Source organism: Lontra canadensis, unplaced genomic scaffold, assembly GCF_010015895.1.
Source record: "Lontra canadensis isolate GAN:19392208 unplaced genomic scaffold, GSC_riverotter_1.0 scaffold3, whole genome shotgun sequence".
NCBI lineage: Eukaryota > Metazoa > Chordata > Mammalia > Carnivora > Mustelidae > Lontra > Lontra canadensis.
The window spans coordinates 30433684-30451624 of record NW_022630997.1 but is presented as its reverse complement, the minus strand read 5'-3'; the positions used below and the strand labels follow the sequence as shown (position 1 = coordinate 30451624).

The following is a 17941-nucleotide window of genomic DNA, read 5'->3' as shown; positions in this document are numbered from 1 at the left end:
AAGCTCCATTAAGGGATAGACAGTTGCTGATTACTGTTGTGTTTACTGTACCCAGCATAGAATTTGACTCAGGTATTAAATATTGTGCAACTGAGAGCATAAGTGAGTAGTTTCCTATTTCTCGTTTGTGGGAATGGTAGCTATGGCATTTGTGGAGGGTACTACTGACTGGCCTACCTACTTAACCTGGGGTACTCTGCTGTGCCTGTTCCTGGGGAGTTGTATTACCTGTCATTGCTCAGCTGCTGCCATAGCTTAGTCTAGACTTCTGTTTATGTACCATGGGTACCCCTGCTTCCAGGCCATTCTGTTCTGGAAATAGAGAGAAGCCTTTCCTTGCTATTATGGAGGTTCTGTACTCCACCTCTGACCATATGTGCACATTACCAAAGACCATTATTACGGTCTCCGGGCCCTGGGCAGACCGAGTTTCCAGGATCAATATGTAGAATATTTGATGAGGGGCCTTACACCCCACATTTCCCTCTCTTCCCAAGTCTTTTCACTTTTCTTTCTCCCTATTTCCCTACGGTGGTAGACAGGAGGGAATTCAGGTTACATTAGGAAATTGGTCTGGGTACCTAATACCTGTATTTGATCATCCTATGAGCATATCTAAATGTTTAGATCATTACCAAACATTTTCTGTAAGCTTCTGGTCTTTCTTCTTAGGCACAATTAATGACATTTGTCATTTCAGGCACTTCTCTCTGTAGTGTTACATAACTAGTTTAGTTACTGATTTTGGAAATAGTTCTCTGGCCCCTCTTCAATGTGTCCAAATCATTTATCTGACTTCTCCATTGCTTTCAATTTACTTACCTTCTCTTTTAAAGCCACACTGTTTGGACTTTTTTGTTTAGTTTCATCACATCTGAGAATCCTCATTAATTTTAATTTTATCTCTTATCTGGATTAGTACAATATCCAGATGAGTACAGTAGTTTACTAATTTTTCCTCTTCCAGCTTTTGTTCCCCTCCTCTTGCAATATAATCTCCTAGCAGCAGCTAGGATGCTGGTCAAGGTGCTCTCACTCTTCACTTCCCAGTGCCTTCCATCCTGCTCTAAGAATTCAGTTGTGTTAAAATCCAGTTCATGAGCTTCTATGTAATCTGGCCTTAGGGCCCAATATAGTGTCTGGCACAGGTTAGGCATTTAGTATTTGTTAAATTGATTCTTTGCATTATAAATCTTATCAGGATTTTGTTTTTGTTAGCATTGTCTTAAAACCATACAAATACACACAACACACAAACACAGTAATACTTTAGACCTAATTGGTTTATTATGGGATGTGCGGAGCATTTTGGAATAGAGCACTTTCATCTAATAAGAATGGATAATCGGTTTGTAAATAAATGCAACTCAAATAGATGGAAAAAGACTTCCTTGGCTTGTAGTTGGGCATGTGGTAAAGAGCTGTGGTCAGAACTTAGGTCATGCTTTTGAGGCCCCACACAATTCAAAACAGTATTATTTTATTTCACATCCTAATAAACTAAATGCTTTTCTTTATATATTTTTCTTATATTTTCTTATTTTTAACTTTATTTTATATCTTCTTATTTTATCTTATATTTTCTGCCCTTCTTCTCATCCTTTCAACCATTATAACCTGCATGACACTTAATTGTTGGAAATCAGGGGGTTTGTTATGGTGACAGCACTATATTGCTCTGTATTTGTTATGTAGGGATCATACATGCTAACCAGCTTACTAGCCTACAGTTGGTTGTTTCTTCCATGTCACACTAAATGAGATTGTGAATTATTTTTGAATGGAAGTTTATCAGTTTCTCACAAAAATTAAGGTTTCCATATTTTATTATAAATATATAAAAAGGACTGGTTTTAAATTTTAAGCTATGGAAGTGACCTTAAAAGCATGTTTAGTTTAATTATTTGTTTTTTTTCATTTTACAGTTTTCCAATAAATTAAGACACATATGCATATTAATACTAGTGACCTATAGTAGAGAAGCTGTTAACCCTTGTAAACATTTTGTTGTAACTATCAATCATCTCCTTAAGTATAACAGAGGCTAACCAAGCTCTGTGGTATTTTTTTCTAATTGTGGTTTTTTTTTTTTAACCATTATTTCTCTGTGTGTGTGTGTGTATGTTTATGTTATGTTAGTCAGTCACCATGAAGTACATCGATTTTGATGTAGTGTTCCATGATTCATTGTTTGCATATAATATCTAGTGCTCCTTGCTATACTTGCCCTCCTTAATACCAATCACCTCCCATCCTCCACTCCCCTCCCCTCTAAAACCTTCAGTTTGTTTTAATGAAGCAGCTCTTTTAATATGGTATAGCAGTCTGTGTTACTATCAGTGAAGAGGGTGAGGACTTGAATTTTAAGATTAAATAAATTCGTTTTGTTAACATCACATTTTGTTCCATTTTGCAGCTTCTCGGTGAATATTTGGATGAAGCCATTAAATTAATTGTTTGCCATCATGAGCAGAAGCAAGCGTGACAGCAATTTTTATAGTGTAGAGATTGGAGATTCTACATTTACAGTCTTGAAACGATATCAGAATTTAAAACCTATAGGCTCAGGAGCTCAAGGAATAGTATGGTAAGTTTTTACTTTCAAAAATTAGGCAAAGAATCACTAACTGCCATCTTTTCTTATATATACCTTGGTAAATATTTAACTTGCCTCAAAAAATTAAAATAAAACTATGAAGTTTAAATTAAAGCTGTAACATGGCAAACTTTTTTATTCTTGGGTTGGTGGTCTTTATTATTCATTAAATGCAACTTTATAAATCAGCACTGCCATCTTTTAAGTATAAAGTATGATTACATACTTGGTCAAAAGCCATGTAAAGACAAATACCCATATCAGGAAACAATAAGTGGCATGCTTGTCAATTCCATATATACATCTATTCCCATAGCTAGTTGTTTAATAAGAAGCTTCACTTAATCTTCACTTTCATACTATAATGAAACTCTGGAATTTCAAAAATCTTACTTTTCACTGGGGAATGAAGTGAATTAATATCATCTCATTGTATGTGTTTCAAAACTCATATGTATCTTTAAAATTGATTTATTGGCTAATTTCTATGAAAGGCCTTGGGTTTATAGAGCACCATGATTTTTTTTTTTTTAGATTTGTTTATTTGTTTTAGAGAAAGAGCACTCATGGGGGTGGGGAGCAGGGGCTCGCAGAGGGATAGAATCTCAAGCCCACTTACAGATGAGCGCAAGCCCAATGCAGCCTGATTTCATGACCCGAGCTTAAACCAAAGTCAGACGCTCAACTGACTAAGCCACCCAGGTGCTGCCCGAACATAATTCTTTATAAAATGAAGGGTAGAACACTTTTTGGGACAGTTCTGCTAATGATTTTAGGTCACTAAGTTAGCATAATAAGCTAATGTTTGGGGGAATTCTAAGCCTCACTCCATTGTAATTGTGTATTACCTCTTTCTGAACCAGATTCATTTCAGAGTATTAAAAAAAAATCAGAAGTTTTTATGACCCTGCAGGTCTCCCAGGTTCTAGAAAAACTCTTGCACATGTACATAAAGAGACATACATAGGTTTGTTCTTTGCAACACCATTTATAATAGCAAAAATTTGTAACAGCAGCAAGTCTATCCATGAGAATAAAAAATTGTGATACGTCATATAGTGAAATACTATACAACATTTAAAATGAACTAGGTTTCAACAGGGACAATCTCAGAAATGAAGTGTTGAGTTTAAAAGGAAAATGCTGAATATATACGCATTATTGTACCATTTATAGTTTTAAAATATGCAAAATAGGACCATAAATTTATGGATGCATACATAGGTAGGAAAGTATAAAAATCATTAGTAAACACCAAAGTCAGAATAATGCTTACCTCTGAAAATAGAGACAAGGGAGGGGACTTTACCTGTGATAATATATTACTTTTTTAAAAATTCAGCCCTTGGGGCATCTGGGTGGCTCAGTCAGTTAAGTGTCCAATTCTTGATCTCATCCCAGGTCTTGATCTCAGGGTCCTGAGTTTGAGTCCCATGTTGGGCTCCATGCTGGGTATAGAGCCTACTTTAAAAAAAAAAAAATAGGAATTATGGTAAAATACTAAAATCGAACAGATTTCTCTAATGGGAACAGTAGCATTTACTCTCTTTCTTTACTCTTGAAGTAATTTATAATACCAGAAATTTCAGAATTTGGGTAATTTTATAAACTATTATTGGCTGGTTGGTTGTCATTTTAACCAACCACATTTAACAAACCACAAATTAAATTTAAAGAAAATAGTGTGCTGCAGTCAGTACAGGGAGGATTCTGAAAGCCAGCTCATGGTTCAGATTCTAGCTTTATGATGTATTTGTGACTCATAGCAAATTAACACTTCTAAGCCAGTTTTCTCACCAAATTTACATGGTTGTTGTAAGGAATGTAGTAGTGTTTATAAGCTTCTTAATAGTGTTTAAAATGTTTTTTGTTGGGTCCCTGGGTGGCTCAGTTGGTTAAGCCTCTACCTTCAGCTCAGATTGTGATTTTAGGATCTTAGCTATTGGGCTCCCTGCTCAGTGGGGAGTCTGCTTCACCCTCTCCTTCTGCCCCTCCCCATGCTCGTGCACATACACGCACACGCTCTCTCTCAAATAAATTTAAAAAATAAATAAAAATATGTTTCCTGGGGGCACTTGGGTGGCACAGTGGTTAAGTATCTGACTCTGTTTCAGCTCAGGTTGTGATCTCCAGGTCATAAATTCGAGCCCCACATGGGGTTCCACAACTCTATGTGGAGTCAGCTTAAATTTCTCTTTCCCTCTGCCCCTCCCCACTCTGTGCTTTCTCTCTTTCTCTCTTTCTCTCTCTCTCTCTCTTTCTCACTCTCTCTCTAAAATAAGTAAATAAATCTTTAAAAAAAATTTTTTTTAAACTCACTCTGTTACCATCAGAATCAATTGAAGAACTTAATTTTTTTTTTTTAAAGGTATTATTTTGGACCCATTGATAGATAGTAAGATTCATAGGGGCCTGGTTGGGATCTCTAGTTTGTGCACATTTAAGTATTAACTATTAGAAATCTAACTCTAAATCTAAATACAAAGTGATGCAGCCTACTCAGATACTTAAGAGTTGGAAATATTACTTTGATTTAACAGAATAAAATGTTAATAGGAATGAATTCAGTGCTTACAAATAAAACATACTTGATCTGAAACAGTCAAAACTTCTATTTTTTTATGACCCCTAATGTTTGCTTGTTTTTAAATTGGGGAGAACATATCTGTAAATATGACATTTTCTAACTTAAGGTTATAATATTTATGTCTGTTTTGCTATGTGTATCTGTTTTGTATATGCCATGTGTGTATGTATGTATATATATATGTATATATACATACACACACACACACTATAGTTAAGGCATATATATTATGTGTAGATGTGTCCATTTATGCCAGAGTACCAATGTCTTAATACATATTTCTTCACTACGTTTGATAGAGTGAGATAGAGAACAAACTCAAGTTTTCAGTTAGATGAGAGAATAATTTTAATTAGCAGTGTGTAAACTTTCCAAATATCACATAAACAGAAGTCCTACAGTATTTTAGGTAGTCCAGTATGAAAAGTAATAACCTCATGTCTTCATCTTTTGGTCTCAGCTTTGCTTTTAACTTTCTGATTAAACCTTGGGCAATTTAACCTCTAGATGTGGTGAATTCAAATGATTTTTAAAGTCTCTTTCAATCATAATATTCTATAATTTTAAGATAGTTCTCCTTATTTGTGCTTTACTTTCTCTGCTCTGTCATTTGCAAAACATGCTTTTTAGTCAGCATCACATGGTAGGAGATAGGAAGAGTAATGAGGATGGTGTTATGTCACAGAATTATAGGTGTTTCATTAACAGTTACAAAGCAGCTTCCAATGTCCTGAGATCCGGCATTTATATTTGTAAACTTGATTTTTTAATTCTTCCTTTAAAACAAATCTCAAGTACTTTTTATATTGTAAAATAACCTTTTATATACCTTTATATGTGTATTCTTTTCTCTTTCTGCATTCATTTTGTTGTGTCCATGGAAGATGTAAGTGATCTACTTATGTAGAATTCTTCAGCAAGTATTTGGGTAGAACTTATGACCATATGTATTCTTTAATCCTGTCTTTCCTTGATGTTGGTACAGGGTGAAGGATTCCCTTAGGCTTGAAGCTATGTATTGGACCTGAATACTCATTAAAAATTTGTGCATTGAGTGCCCATTGTATGCTAGGTGGATCTTGGAGGACACCCAATGAACAAGCACTGTGTCTGTCTTCACAGTCCATTGAATATATTAGCATTTTAAGAAACAGTTAACAATGCTATACATTGTTGGAATATGCTGTAATAGGTATAGAAGAAACATGTTGAATATCAAAGATTGGAAATTGATACAGTTGCATTTTATCTTTGGAGAAAGTAAGGAATCTGCATGAATGTTTCATAAATTCAGTTTTGTACATTTTAAAGGTTTCTGTTGGTTTTGAATTTCTTGTTACAGTGCAGCTTATGATGCCATTCTTGAAAGAAATGTTGCAATCAAGAAGCTAAGCCGGCCATTTCAGAACCAGACTCATGCTAAACGGGCCTACAGAGAGCTAGTTCTTATGAAATGTGTTAATCACAAAAATGTAAGTGAACATTTTAGAAAATTTCTTAAGTATAGATGAAATCAAGATTTGTTCATGAATACATAACAAAAACTTTAAAAAATATATTAGGTGCTTTAAATTCTTCTGGATTGAAACATTATTTAAAAGGGATGTATATCTACACTGTAAAATTTTTCTCAAATTATATCAAAAGAAGACAGCTTCTGAAATTTAGATTGTATAGTTTTCTGACATTTAATTTGCAAAGGGGGTTTTAAAAGAAGTAGGTGTTTTAGCAGAACTTTATTTAGGCTTGATCTCATTTTCTACTTTTTGTTTTCTGTCAGGTTGACATTTCAGAAAACTCCAGCCTTAGCACAGAGATGAAATTGTTCCCATTTTACTTTGACAGTGGAATTTTATTCAATAATATAAGATACAAAATTCAAATCATTTCTCCCTACCCTACTCACACTTTTTAAAGTGATACTGATACTCACTGGTCACTTTAGGTTGAAGATAGTCTGTGATTTTATAAAGCAGTTTAGCAGAAACTTGAAAAAATATTTAAATGAAATTAGGGAAATATCCTTAATTCCTTTTCCTTAATGATTATAATGACTTAAACATACAACTTTTATTTTGAGAAGACATAGTTACACTTTTTTAAACTTAATTAAGCATGCTTTTATGATTATTTTAATGGACTGATCTCTCTCAGCCCAGAGGAAATAAACTAGGAGTGAATTATACAAGGGAGAGTTTTATGAAGCACTAAACCAAAAGCATCTGACTGGAGAGGTCTTGTGGTATTTGTCCAAAGGAGTTTGTAAAATAAAATAAGCTCAGTGCTTTCTGATTGCAGATAACACAGTTTACAACATTTTGAGAGCTAACTTTGCAAGCCTCTATGTGCTGGAGTTACTAGACTAGTCACTGAGGGGGGAAATTCATGGAAGTTAAGGATGAGGCTTCTTATTTGGGATAACGTATAGTGTTACTTTGAAGAGGCTTCTTATTTGGGATAACGTATAGTGTTACTTTGAAGACAAATACATAATGAAATATCAAATATTATAAAGCAGTGGAAGTTTGTCAAATTGTGGTAGATGGAAAATAAGTGCTGAGATTTCAGGAGAGAGAAGATTGCATGAGCTTTCATGAAATGGGAAAGCTTTGAGAAAACATGGCTTTAGACTAATTCTTTAAAATGGGGTAAAAATTGGATTGTTGAAGGAAAAGGGCCTCCCAGAGAGAAAGAACAGCATTTAAAAAGAGGTATAGATTAAAGTCAGTGATAGAGAACAAGTCGTGTTAGCCATTCTTGTTCTAGATGGGAGCCAGCCATGTTGCTTGTCAGAGTTTTGCTGATGGCCTCCTGCCCTCAGATAGAGCTAGCTGCTCATGCCCCCTTGTAGTCTGTTTCATGGCAATGATGGTGGTGATATTGCTTAGTTTTGCATTGGGTACATGGCCAATGACTTCTATTTCCTGAGCCTCGGTGACTGCAAAACAACTTGGTTCCATCGACTAGATGGAGGGCATGGAAAGCCTGTTTCACATAGTTAACCCTCTGATGGGGATGGCAGGGTCCATGCAAGCAGTACCCTTGGCACCTACAAGAGTACTGATATAGAGTAGATGTTCAAAATATATTTGTTCAGAGAATGAATATAAAACTAAATATAGTTGACCCGTGAACAATGTGGGAGTTAGGAATGTCAACCCCATGTGCAGTTGAAATCTGCATATAACTTTTGACAACCCCAAACTTAACAACTGATAGCTTACTATTGACTGGAAGCCTTACTGATAACATAAGTAGTTAATTAACACATATTTTGTGTATTATATGTGTTCTTAAAGTAAGCTAGACGAAAAATGTTAACTAAAATCATAAGGAAAATTCTCGCACAGTACTGTACTATATTTACCCAAAAAAGTCCATGTATAAGTGTACCTACACAGTTTGAACCCATGTTGTTCAAGGGTCAGCAATATAGAGAAACCAGAAATAACAATGGAATTTTTATACTCCTAATGGATAGACGTTTTTGTAATGTTTTGCCTTTTCAGCAGTTTCATGTTTCACACAGATAATCTCTTCGCTGGTCTAAACATCTCTGTTTTTTCCCACCTCTTTTTTTTTTTTTTAATTGTGATAAAATAATATAAATATTTTATATAATATATATAATATTTATATATATATAATATAAAATTCACTATTCTTAGCCATTTTAAGCATATACTTCAGTGATACTAGATACATTCAAATCGTTGTGCATTTCCTACTGTTTTCATGGATGCTTTTGAGTTTGTTTTTCAACTTGGTCACTTATCTCCAGACATACTTTAGTATGTCACCTAGCACACAGTACTTCATGTCTGATTGAATTCTCCAAGATAACTGAGGCATGTTATCTCCTCTTAACCATGGACATTATAATCCTATTTAGAAATCAGGTCACCATTTGATTCACATTGTCTTAGCAAGTTATTCTTTGTCACAGGCCTGCTAATAGATCACATCTTTCCCGTCTTTTACTAAGATTTTATTTTTAAATAAGCTCCACGCCTGACTTGGGGCTTGAACTTATAACCTCAAAATCAGGAGTCACATGCTGTACTGACTGAGCAAGCCAGGTGCCCCCCATCTTTTACTTTTTGTCTTTTGGTTTTGGAAGTTAAGTATAGTACTTCCTGTTCCTCCCTCGAATTCCACATGTGAAATCTGGTTTCTCTGCCCAGACTGTTGGGGGTTGCTTTTTCCTTTGTTCTGACTTTTCACTTGCTAGTTTCGCATCCTAGTTCTGCTCAGGACGCCTTCGTAATTGCTGCATTAGTTCATTAGTGACCCTTGGGTATACCACAAAAACGACATGTGTAACTATAAAAATTACCCATCTCGCCTGAATTCTTCGTCTTATTCACATGGATATTATGATGCCTTGTTGAGATCCTCATATTTTCATGTTTCTGGTCTACTGCTGCTATTCTTTGTTGTCATCGTCGTTTTATTCACAGAAGGAAGTACAGTTTGTCAGTGGATTTTTACCTGCTCCTAGTAAGTGTTACTTCTCTCAGAGTACTTATATATCGACCACTTAATCAGTCCTTGACTTTTGTTTGACTGTCCAGTCTTTGACTGATATAATTTCCTTTACTTTCCTTTTTGAAAAGTAAGACAGGTGTCTTCATTTTTTATTTTATAACTACTTTATTGAGGTGCAATTCACATACTGTACAGTTTATTCATTTAATGTGTACAATTCAATGGTTTAGTATATTCACTGGTATATGTGACTTTCCATAGTTCTGGAACATTTTCATCACCTCAGAAAGACTCCATATTGTTTAGCTCTCATTTTCCTATCTCCCACCCCTCTTGGCTCTAAGCAACCACTAATCTCTTGTCTTTATACGCTCTTCCTCTTTTTTTTTTTTTTTTTTTTTAAAGATTTTATTTATTTATTTGACAGGCAGAGATCACAAGTAGGCAGAGAGGCAGGCAGAGAGAGGAAGGGAAGCAGGCTCCCCGCTGTGCAGAGAGCCCGATGCGGGGCTCGATCCCAGGACCCTGGGATCATGACCTGAGCTGAAGGCAGCGGCCTAACCCACTGAGCCACCCAGGCGCCCCATATACGCTCTTCCTCTTTAATACTTCTCTTCTACTATAGGATTTCTCAGATATGAAGAGTTTTACTATTTCTCTGAGTCTCTAGATGTGCATTCATCTATCTAGGAGTCAGGAATTAATTCATTTAGAGCAGCTAGATGCATTTTTATTATCACTTTCCCTATCTTAAACAAATTTGTTTGACCTTTTCTGATCTGGAAATTATTTTTCTGATTTTATTCACTGAAGAAATATTTGATTGCCTTCTGTAAGCAAAGCTTTATGCTTAGACGAATGACATAGATTATGTCCCATGAAGTTGGTCTAGAAAAACTTTCCTCTCCCTAATTGTCAACAAATGTTTTAAAAATGTGGGTCAGGTACCTCCCTATGGTGCCAGGGCTGAAAAAGTGAATAATTCTTTCTAACAAAGATCTTGGTGTGATAGGGATGAGGCTTGAAAACGAGACTACATGACACTGTGTTAAATGCCTTGATAACATGTAAGATATTGTGGGGACTAAGTAAAGAAAATATTCAGCAACCTGTCAAGGACTAGAGGTTGTCAGGCTGCATAATCAATTTTGAAGGTAACTGGATTCATTAGATAAATGTGACAAGGACAGGGAGGAGTATGTTTAAAGGCAATTGAAAATTTTTAAAAGATAACATTGTTTAAACTTATTTAGGATGGCTAAAGTGTCAAGTTTAATAGAGAGTTTAACAGGAGATGAACTGGGTTGATGTTCTGTCCTGGAAGGAAGGCTTTGAATGTATTGCAAGGGAGTTTTGGAATTTTTTTTTTTTTTTTTTCTGGCATTAAGTTTTTGAAGAGGTCAGTAATATGATCTGGTTTTTTTTTTTTTTTTTTTTTTTTTTTTACACCATATTGTAAGCAATACAATGGAAACCATTGTTTAGGGAACCTTAATGTTAGAAGTAATTATAGCATGAACAATCTAGATGAGATGTTAAAATCCTCTATCTATATAGTAGCACAGGGAATGGGAAGAAGAGGTTAAAGTTCAGCTGACAGAAGAATGGGATAGTATTCTTTTCAACATTTATTATGGTGCAAATACTGAAAAAGTAAAAAATCACTGTGAGCCTTCTCTTTTACTGAACCTTCTCTTATAAAAGAGGAGGCACTCTGGAAAAGTAAAGGGTTTGGATAGGAATGATAATGAGTTCAATTTTATATTTTTGAGATTTTCATGTGAAGTGGCAATATATAGGCAATATATATTTGAGACTTACAAACTAAGCAAGGACTTTTTTTTTTTAATAAAGATTTTTATTTATCTACCTGACAGAGAGAGATCACAAGTAGGCAGAGAGGCAGGCAGAGAGAGAGGAAGGGAAGCAGGCTCCCTGCTGAGCAGAGAGCTCGATGCGGGGCTCGATCCCAGGACCCCAGGATCATGACCCGAGCCGAAGGCAGAGGCCTAACCCACTGAGCCACCCAGGAGCCCCTGAGCAAGGACTTTTAATGTACATTTGGAAATTATCCACATAGAGATGTTTAAACAAAAAAAAAAAAAAAAAAAAAACCCAACAACAACATATATTGCCTGTGTAATATAGGTAATAAGGTACAGGTAGAGAAAAGAAAAGGATTAGAAAGACAGAATGCTGGGAAAGAGGGCATGTCTCTGGATGAACCAGTGAATAGTTTGGGAATGAAGAAAACTGGGTAAGTTCAGTACTATGAAAACTGAGGATGTTACAGGGAGGGTTGAGATTATATACAGGTATTAAATTAGATAAGAGCTGATAGAAGATATTTAAAATTTGCTTACAAATTTTATAGAGAATTGTATAATATAGATCCTTGATAATTGAGTATTCATAAATGGAATGGGTATGTGGAGCTCTTCTGTTGATAGGGTTTATTTATTTATTTATTTATTTATTTATTTATTTTAAGAGCATTTTTAGCTTCACAGCAAAAAGGAGAGGAAGGTGTAGAGATCTCCCATATACCCCCTGCCCCCTCACATGCATAGCCTCCCTCATTACTGTACCCCCCCACCAGACTGGTACATTCGTTATAATCACTCAATGCATCCTTATTATTCAGAGTCAATAGTTTATATTAGGGTTCACTCTTGATGTTATACATTCTTTGGGTGTGGACCTATGTGTAATGACATAATATCTACTATTATAGTACCATACAGAATATTTTCACCTCCCTAAAGATCCTGTGTGCTTTGGTTCCCTCCCTACCCCCAATCCCTGGATGTAAAGTTTTAATATGTAAAATAAGAGAGAGTACTTGGTCTTAGAACATAAGATTTCAAAATTTTTATACTGACGATGGATTTTTTTTTAACCCATGTATTTGTTGTTCCTAAATGAAAGTATTATTAGTAGTAGTGCTGTCTAATTTTTCTGTCTCTTTGCTTTTGCCACAGATAATTGGCCTTTTGAATGTTTTCACACCACAGAAATCCCTAGAAGAATTTCAAGATGTGTAAGTGTGATAATTAAAATTTTGTGTTTATACATTATTCTTAGACTGTTGCTGTACACTTTAGCTGTCATCTTTTTTCACCCATGAAGTTACATAGTCATGGAGCTCATGGATGCAAATCTTTGCCAAGTGATTCAGATGGAACTAGATCATGAGAGAATGTCCTACCTTCTCTATCAGATGCTGTGTGGAATCAAGCACCTTCACTCTGCTGGAATTATTCATCGGGTTAGTAGAAAAAACAATCATCATATTCTTTTTTTAAATTATTGAGGTGAAATTCACCTAACATAAAATTAACCATCTTAAAGGGTTCAATTCATTGACATTTACTATATCCACAACATTGCTCATCTACCACTGATACAAAATTTCAAAATATTTTCATTGCCCCCAGAATCCTCATACCCATTAAGCAATCAGTCCCCATCTCTCTCTCCCTAGCCCTTGGCCTCATCCCAGTTGGCTTTCTGTGACTGTGGATTTATCTCTTCTGGATATTTCATATAAATGGAATCATATGTAACCTTTTGTGTTTAGTTTCTTTAACTTAGCATAATGTTGCCAGTCTCATTCATGTTGTAGCATGTATCAATAGTTCATTCCTTTTTATGACTGAATGATATAATAATGTATATACGTACTGCATTTTGTTTATCCATTCATCCACTGATAGACGTTTGCATTATTTCTACCTTTTAGCTTTTGTGGATAGTGCTGCTGTAACATTCATATACAAGTATTTGTCTGAGTTCCTGTTTTCAATTCTTTTGAGTATCTTCCCAGGATTGGGGCCTATGGTAATTATATATTTAACTTTTAGAACAACTACCAAACTGTACTCAACAGTGGCTATACCGTTTTGCATTCCCCATAGCAATGTGTGAAGGTTCTGATTTCTCCAAATCTTTGCCAATACTTGCTGGCTTTTATTCTAACCATCCTAGTGAGTACAAAGTGGTATCTCCTTGTGATTTGCATTTCCCTAATGACTAAGGATGTTGAATGTTTTCATATGCTCGTTGGTCATTTGTATTTGTTTTTGGGAGAAGTGTCTGTTCAAGACCTTTGGCCATTTTTTTAAATTGGGTTGTTTTGTCTTCTCATTGTTGAGTTATAGAAGTTCTTTATATATTATATATGTAAGTTCTTTATATACTATATATATACATATATATAAGTTGAATTATAGAAACTCTTTATATATTATATAAGTATAATATATATAAGATACTAGACCCTGATCAGATATGTGATTTGTAAATATTTTCTCTCATTTTGTATATTGTCTTTTCACTTTCTTGATATCCTTTGTTGCACAAAAGTTTTTAGTTTTCATGAAATTCAAGTATCAGAATTATGTGGAACTGCTGTAAGGACACAGACATAGACTGGTTGAATAGAGAACTTCTAAGAGTCCAGAAATAAAATCACCTACCTATGGAATTTTCAACAAGGGTGTCAAAGACCATTCAGTTGGGAAAAAATAAGTATCTTTAATATGTGGGGCTAGGACAATTGGATTTTCACAAGCAAAGGAATGAATTTGGATCCTTACTTCACACCATACACAAAAATTAACTTAGAATGGGTCAGTGACCTAAACATAAAAGCTAAAGCTATAAAACTCTTAAAAGAAAATATAAGGGTAAACCTTAATGACTTGACAGTAAATTCTTACAAATGGTACCAAAAGCACAATCAGTGAAAGAAAAAAAATAGATAAAGTGATACTGTAGCCATCTAGTAAGTTTTGAAAAATGGGAAAGTATGAACCCTCCAACTTTATTCTTCTTTTTGAACATTGTTTTGACTATTCAGGGCTCCTTGTGACTCATGTGGATTTGAATATCAGCTTTTCCATTTCTGCAGAAAGGCCACTGGAATTTTAATAAAGATTTCATTTATTGACTCGGTAGATTGCTTGGGTTGTTTTGTCTTCTTAACCTATATTTAGTATTCCAATTCACGGACACCCATGAGTGTCTTCCTATTTACTTACGTTGTATTAGTTTTCTTGAGCCACCATAACAAAATAACACAGACTTATTAGCAGCTCATAACACAGCTATGAAATTGTCCTCTGAGCTTGCTTTTTCTGTATTCCCTTAATTTTTGTGTGTTGTGTTTTCATTTTCATTCATCTCAAAGTATTTTCTCATTTTCCTTATGAATTGTTCTTTGTCCTTTTGGTTGTTTGAGAGTATGTTGTTTAATTTCCACAAATTTGTGAATTTTCCAGTATTCCTTATTTCTTGATTTATAGCTTCATTCCATTGTGGTCAGAAAAGATACATTGTATAATTTCCATCTTTTAAAATTTGTTGAGACTTGTTAAGTCACCTAACATGTGGTCTGTTCTGGAGAATATTCCATGTGTGCTTAGAAAATACATATTCTCCTATCTTTGGAGGGAGTATTTCTTAAAAGCTACCATTGGGATTGTGATTAGTCTCTTTAACTTATAACAATTTATTTTGAATTATTACCACTTTATCGTCACAAAAACTCTACTCCCATATACAATCTGTTCTTCCCCCATTGTGTTGTAGCTTACATATTTATACACTGTGTGCCCAATAAGATAGAAATGTAATTATTGTTTAATGCATTTGTCTTTTAAATCATATTGGAAAAATATAGGAGTTAGAAGCCCTAAACATAGTAATACTGACCTTTGTGTATACCTATGTAATTACCTTTACTAGTATTTTTTATTTCTTCTTACAGCTTCAGTTTACTGTTTGTTGAGTGTCCTTTTGAAGGAGATATAGAATTTTTGTTTGGCATTGTTTTTCTTTCAGCAGTTTAGATGTATCTTTTCACTGCCTTTTGACCTGTATGATTTCTTCTGAGAAATCACTTGTTAATTTCATTGAGGATCTCTTACAAGTAACAAGTTGCTTCTCTTGATTCTTAAGATTTTCTTTTTGTGTTTGATTTTCAGCAGTTTAAAATGTGTCTCAGTGCATATCTCTTTTGCTTTTATCCTTGGAGTTCACTGAATAGCTTGAATGTGTAGATTTATGTCTTTCATAAATTTGTAAGTTTTCAGTCATTTTTTTCTGGGTTTTTTTTTTTTTTTTTTTTTTGCCTCTTATTTGGGACTTCCATTATGCATATTTTGCACACTTGATGGTATGCCATGTCATGTTTTCTTCAACTTTAATGTTTTGTCACAGGCATAATGGGTTATTTATTTGCCTCACAGTGTTTTTGAGAAACGCCCTCTGTCTAGCCCAATCTAGAGTCCCACAGTGAGAATGCAGGCTGCTTTCTTCAAGACCCTCCCACCCAACCAGGAAGATGGGTGGGACAAGGGCTAGTGAAAACACCACACATCTTTCCTCCTTTTTTTTTTTTTTAAAGATTTTTATTTATTTATTTGAGAGAGAGAGCATGAGAGGGGAGAAGGTCAGAGGGATAAGCAGACTCCCCATGGAGCTGGGAGCCCGATGCGGGACTTGATCCCGGGACTCCGGGATCATGACCTGAGCCGAAGGCAGTTGCTTAACCAACTGAGCCACCCAGGCGCCCCTTTCCTCTTGTTTTTAAGTTGCCTTTTTCTTGATTCTGCATTTACTTGGTTGTTGTGAACATTTGACTGTTTTCCAGATTTCTGAAAAAGTTTTTTCTGGTCCATTTTGCTCTTTTTGGTGTTTCTGTGGAGCAGTCTACTCTTCCATTTTCCATTTTCCTTTAATTGTATTTGGGAAAGTTGTATTTCACTGATTTATGTGAAGTGGTATAAACTTAGTTTTGCTCTGAAATGAAGTAGTATATAAAATATCCTACTGTCATTACCAATTACATAGAATTGAGTATCAGAGTTGTATTTATCATATATACAGAAACAGTTTATATTTTTGTAATCTGTGTTTTAACTGCTTTATTGACATGTAATTCACATACCATATAGTTCATAAAGTGTGCAATTATATTCAAAGGTTGTACAACTGTCACCACAATATAATTTTAGAGCATTTTCACCAATCTTAAAGAAATCATGTACTTGTTAGCCTTCAGTTCCTGTTACTCCCTTCACCCCTGGCCCTACACAACTACTAACCTACTTTCTATCTCCATATATTTGCCAATTCTGGATATTTCATATAAATGGAATTATTTATACATAATGTGGTCTTTTGTGTCTGGCTTCTTTTCCCTAGCATAGTGTTCTCAAGGTTCGTCCATCTATTTATCATGTATCAGTACTTCATTTCTTTTTATTGTCAAATAATAGTTTGCTTTATGGATGTATACCACATTTTGTATATCCATTCATTTGAGAGACATTTGGCTTGCTAACCATTTTTTGGCTATCATGAGCAATGCTGACATGAACGTGTGTGTGCAGGTTTTTGTGTGGACATGTATTTTTGTATTTTAGTTTTAGTTCTAGCTTATTCTTTGAAAAGAATAGCATCTAATTTGAGAGGAATTTCTTGAAAAATATGTAATTCAGTGAATTATATCTTTGAGCTATCTTGTGTCAAATAACCTAACTCAAAATGAATACAGAGATTTGTGCTCAAGTTATCTATTTTATAACAATTATGTATGTGAGATATTTAGGCTTATTCTTTTTTTTTAAGATTTTATTTATTTATTTGACAGAGATCACAAGTAGGCAGAGAAGCAGGCAGAGAGAGAGAGAGGAGGAAGCAGGATCCCTGCTGAGCAGAGATCCCGATGCGGGGCTCGATCCCAGGACCCTGAGATCATCCCCTGAGCCGAAGGCAGAGGCTTTAACCCACTGAGCCACCCAGGCGCCCCTATTTAGGCTTATTCTTAGTTATCATTCTAACTGAATTGCTGTATAGCCTATGCAACTGCTATAATGTTATGTTTAATGCCATCTTTAGGCAACATAAGAGAAATATATATATTCTCTTTACATGGAGAAGTATATTATCTTCCTCATCCCATTATATATTGTATGAAGCTAATGAGTTTCTTTTGCCCTGTGGGCCAGGACAGTAATCTGCTTCCATGGAAGTTAATTTGATTTTAGTAAGTAAAACCTTCCAAATAGAAAATTTTCAGATTAATGGGGCTAGCAGGTGGGTAAAACAGAAATCACAGACTACATGATAGAAGAGGAAACAAAAGAAATAGAAAGAAACTTAAAAAGGAAACATTAAATTACAGAAGACCAGTATATAACATAATGGGTAAGGGGGATTAACCCCTTAAGGAACAGAGTTCAAATTTGACACACAATACCAAC

At 34.8% G+C, this 17941-nt stretch overlaps 1 protein-coding gene across 9 annotated transcripts in view; it reads left to right on the top strand.

Annotated features, from left to right (window-relative positions):
- The window catches only part of MAPK8 (mitogen-activated protein kinase 8), a 100377-nt gene that overhangs the window by 59000 nt on the left and 23436 nt on the right, over positions 1-17941 (top strand). For 8 of the 9 annotated variants that reach the window (XM_032837989.1, XM_032838033.1, XM_032838013.1 and 5 more), the window contains 4 exons: positions 2417-2587; positions 6526-6655; positions 12653-12711; positions 12801-12939. In XM_032837989.1, the coding sequence (XP_032693880.1) occupies positions 2466-2587; positions 6526-6655; positions 12653-12711; positions 12801-12939 (450 nt within the window). In that variant the 5' untranslated portion in view covers positions 2417-2465. Of the gene's footprint in view, positions 1-2416; positions 2588-6525; positions 6656-12652; positions 12712-12800; positions 12940-17941 lie in introns of those variants that run through there. The other variant, XM_032838052.1, reaches the window with a different exon arrangement.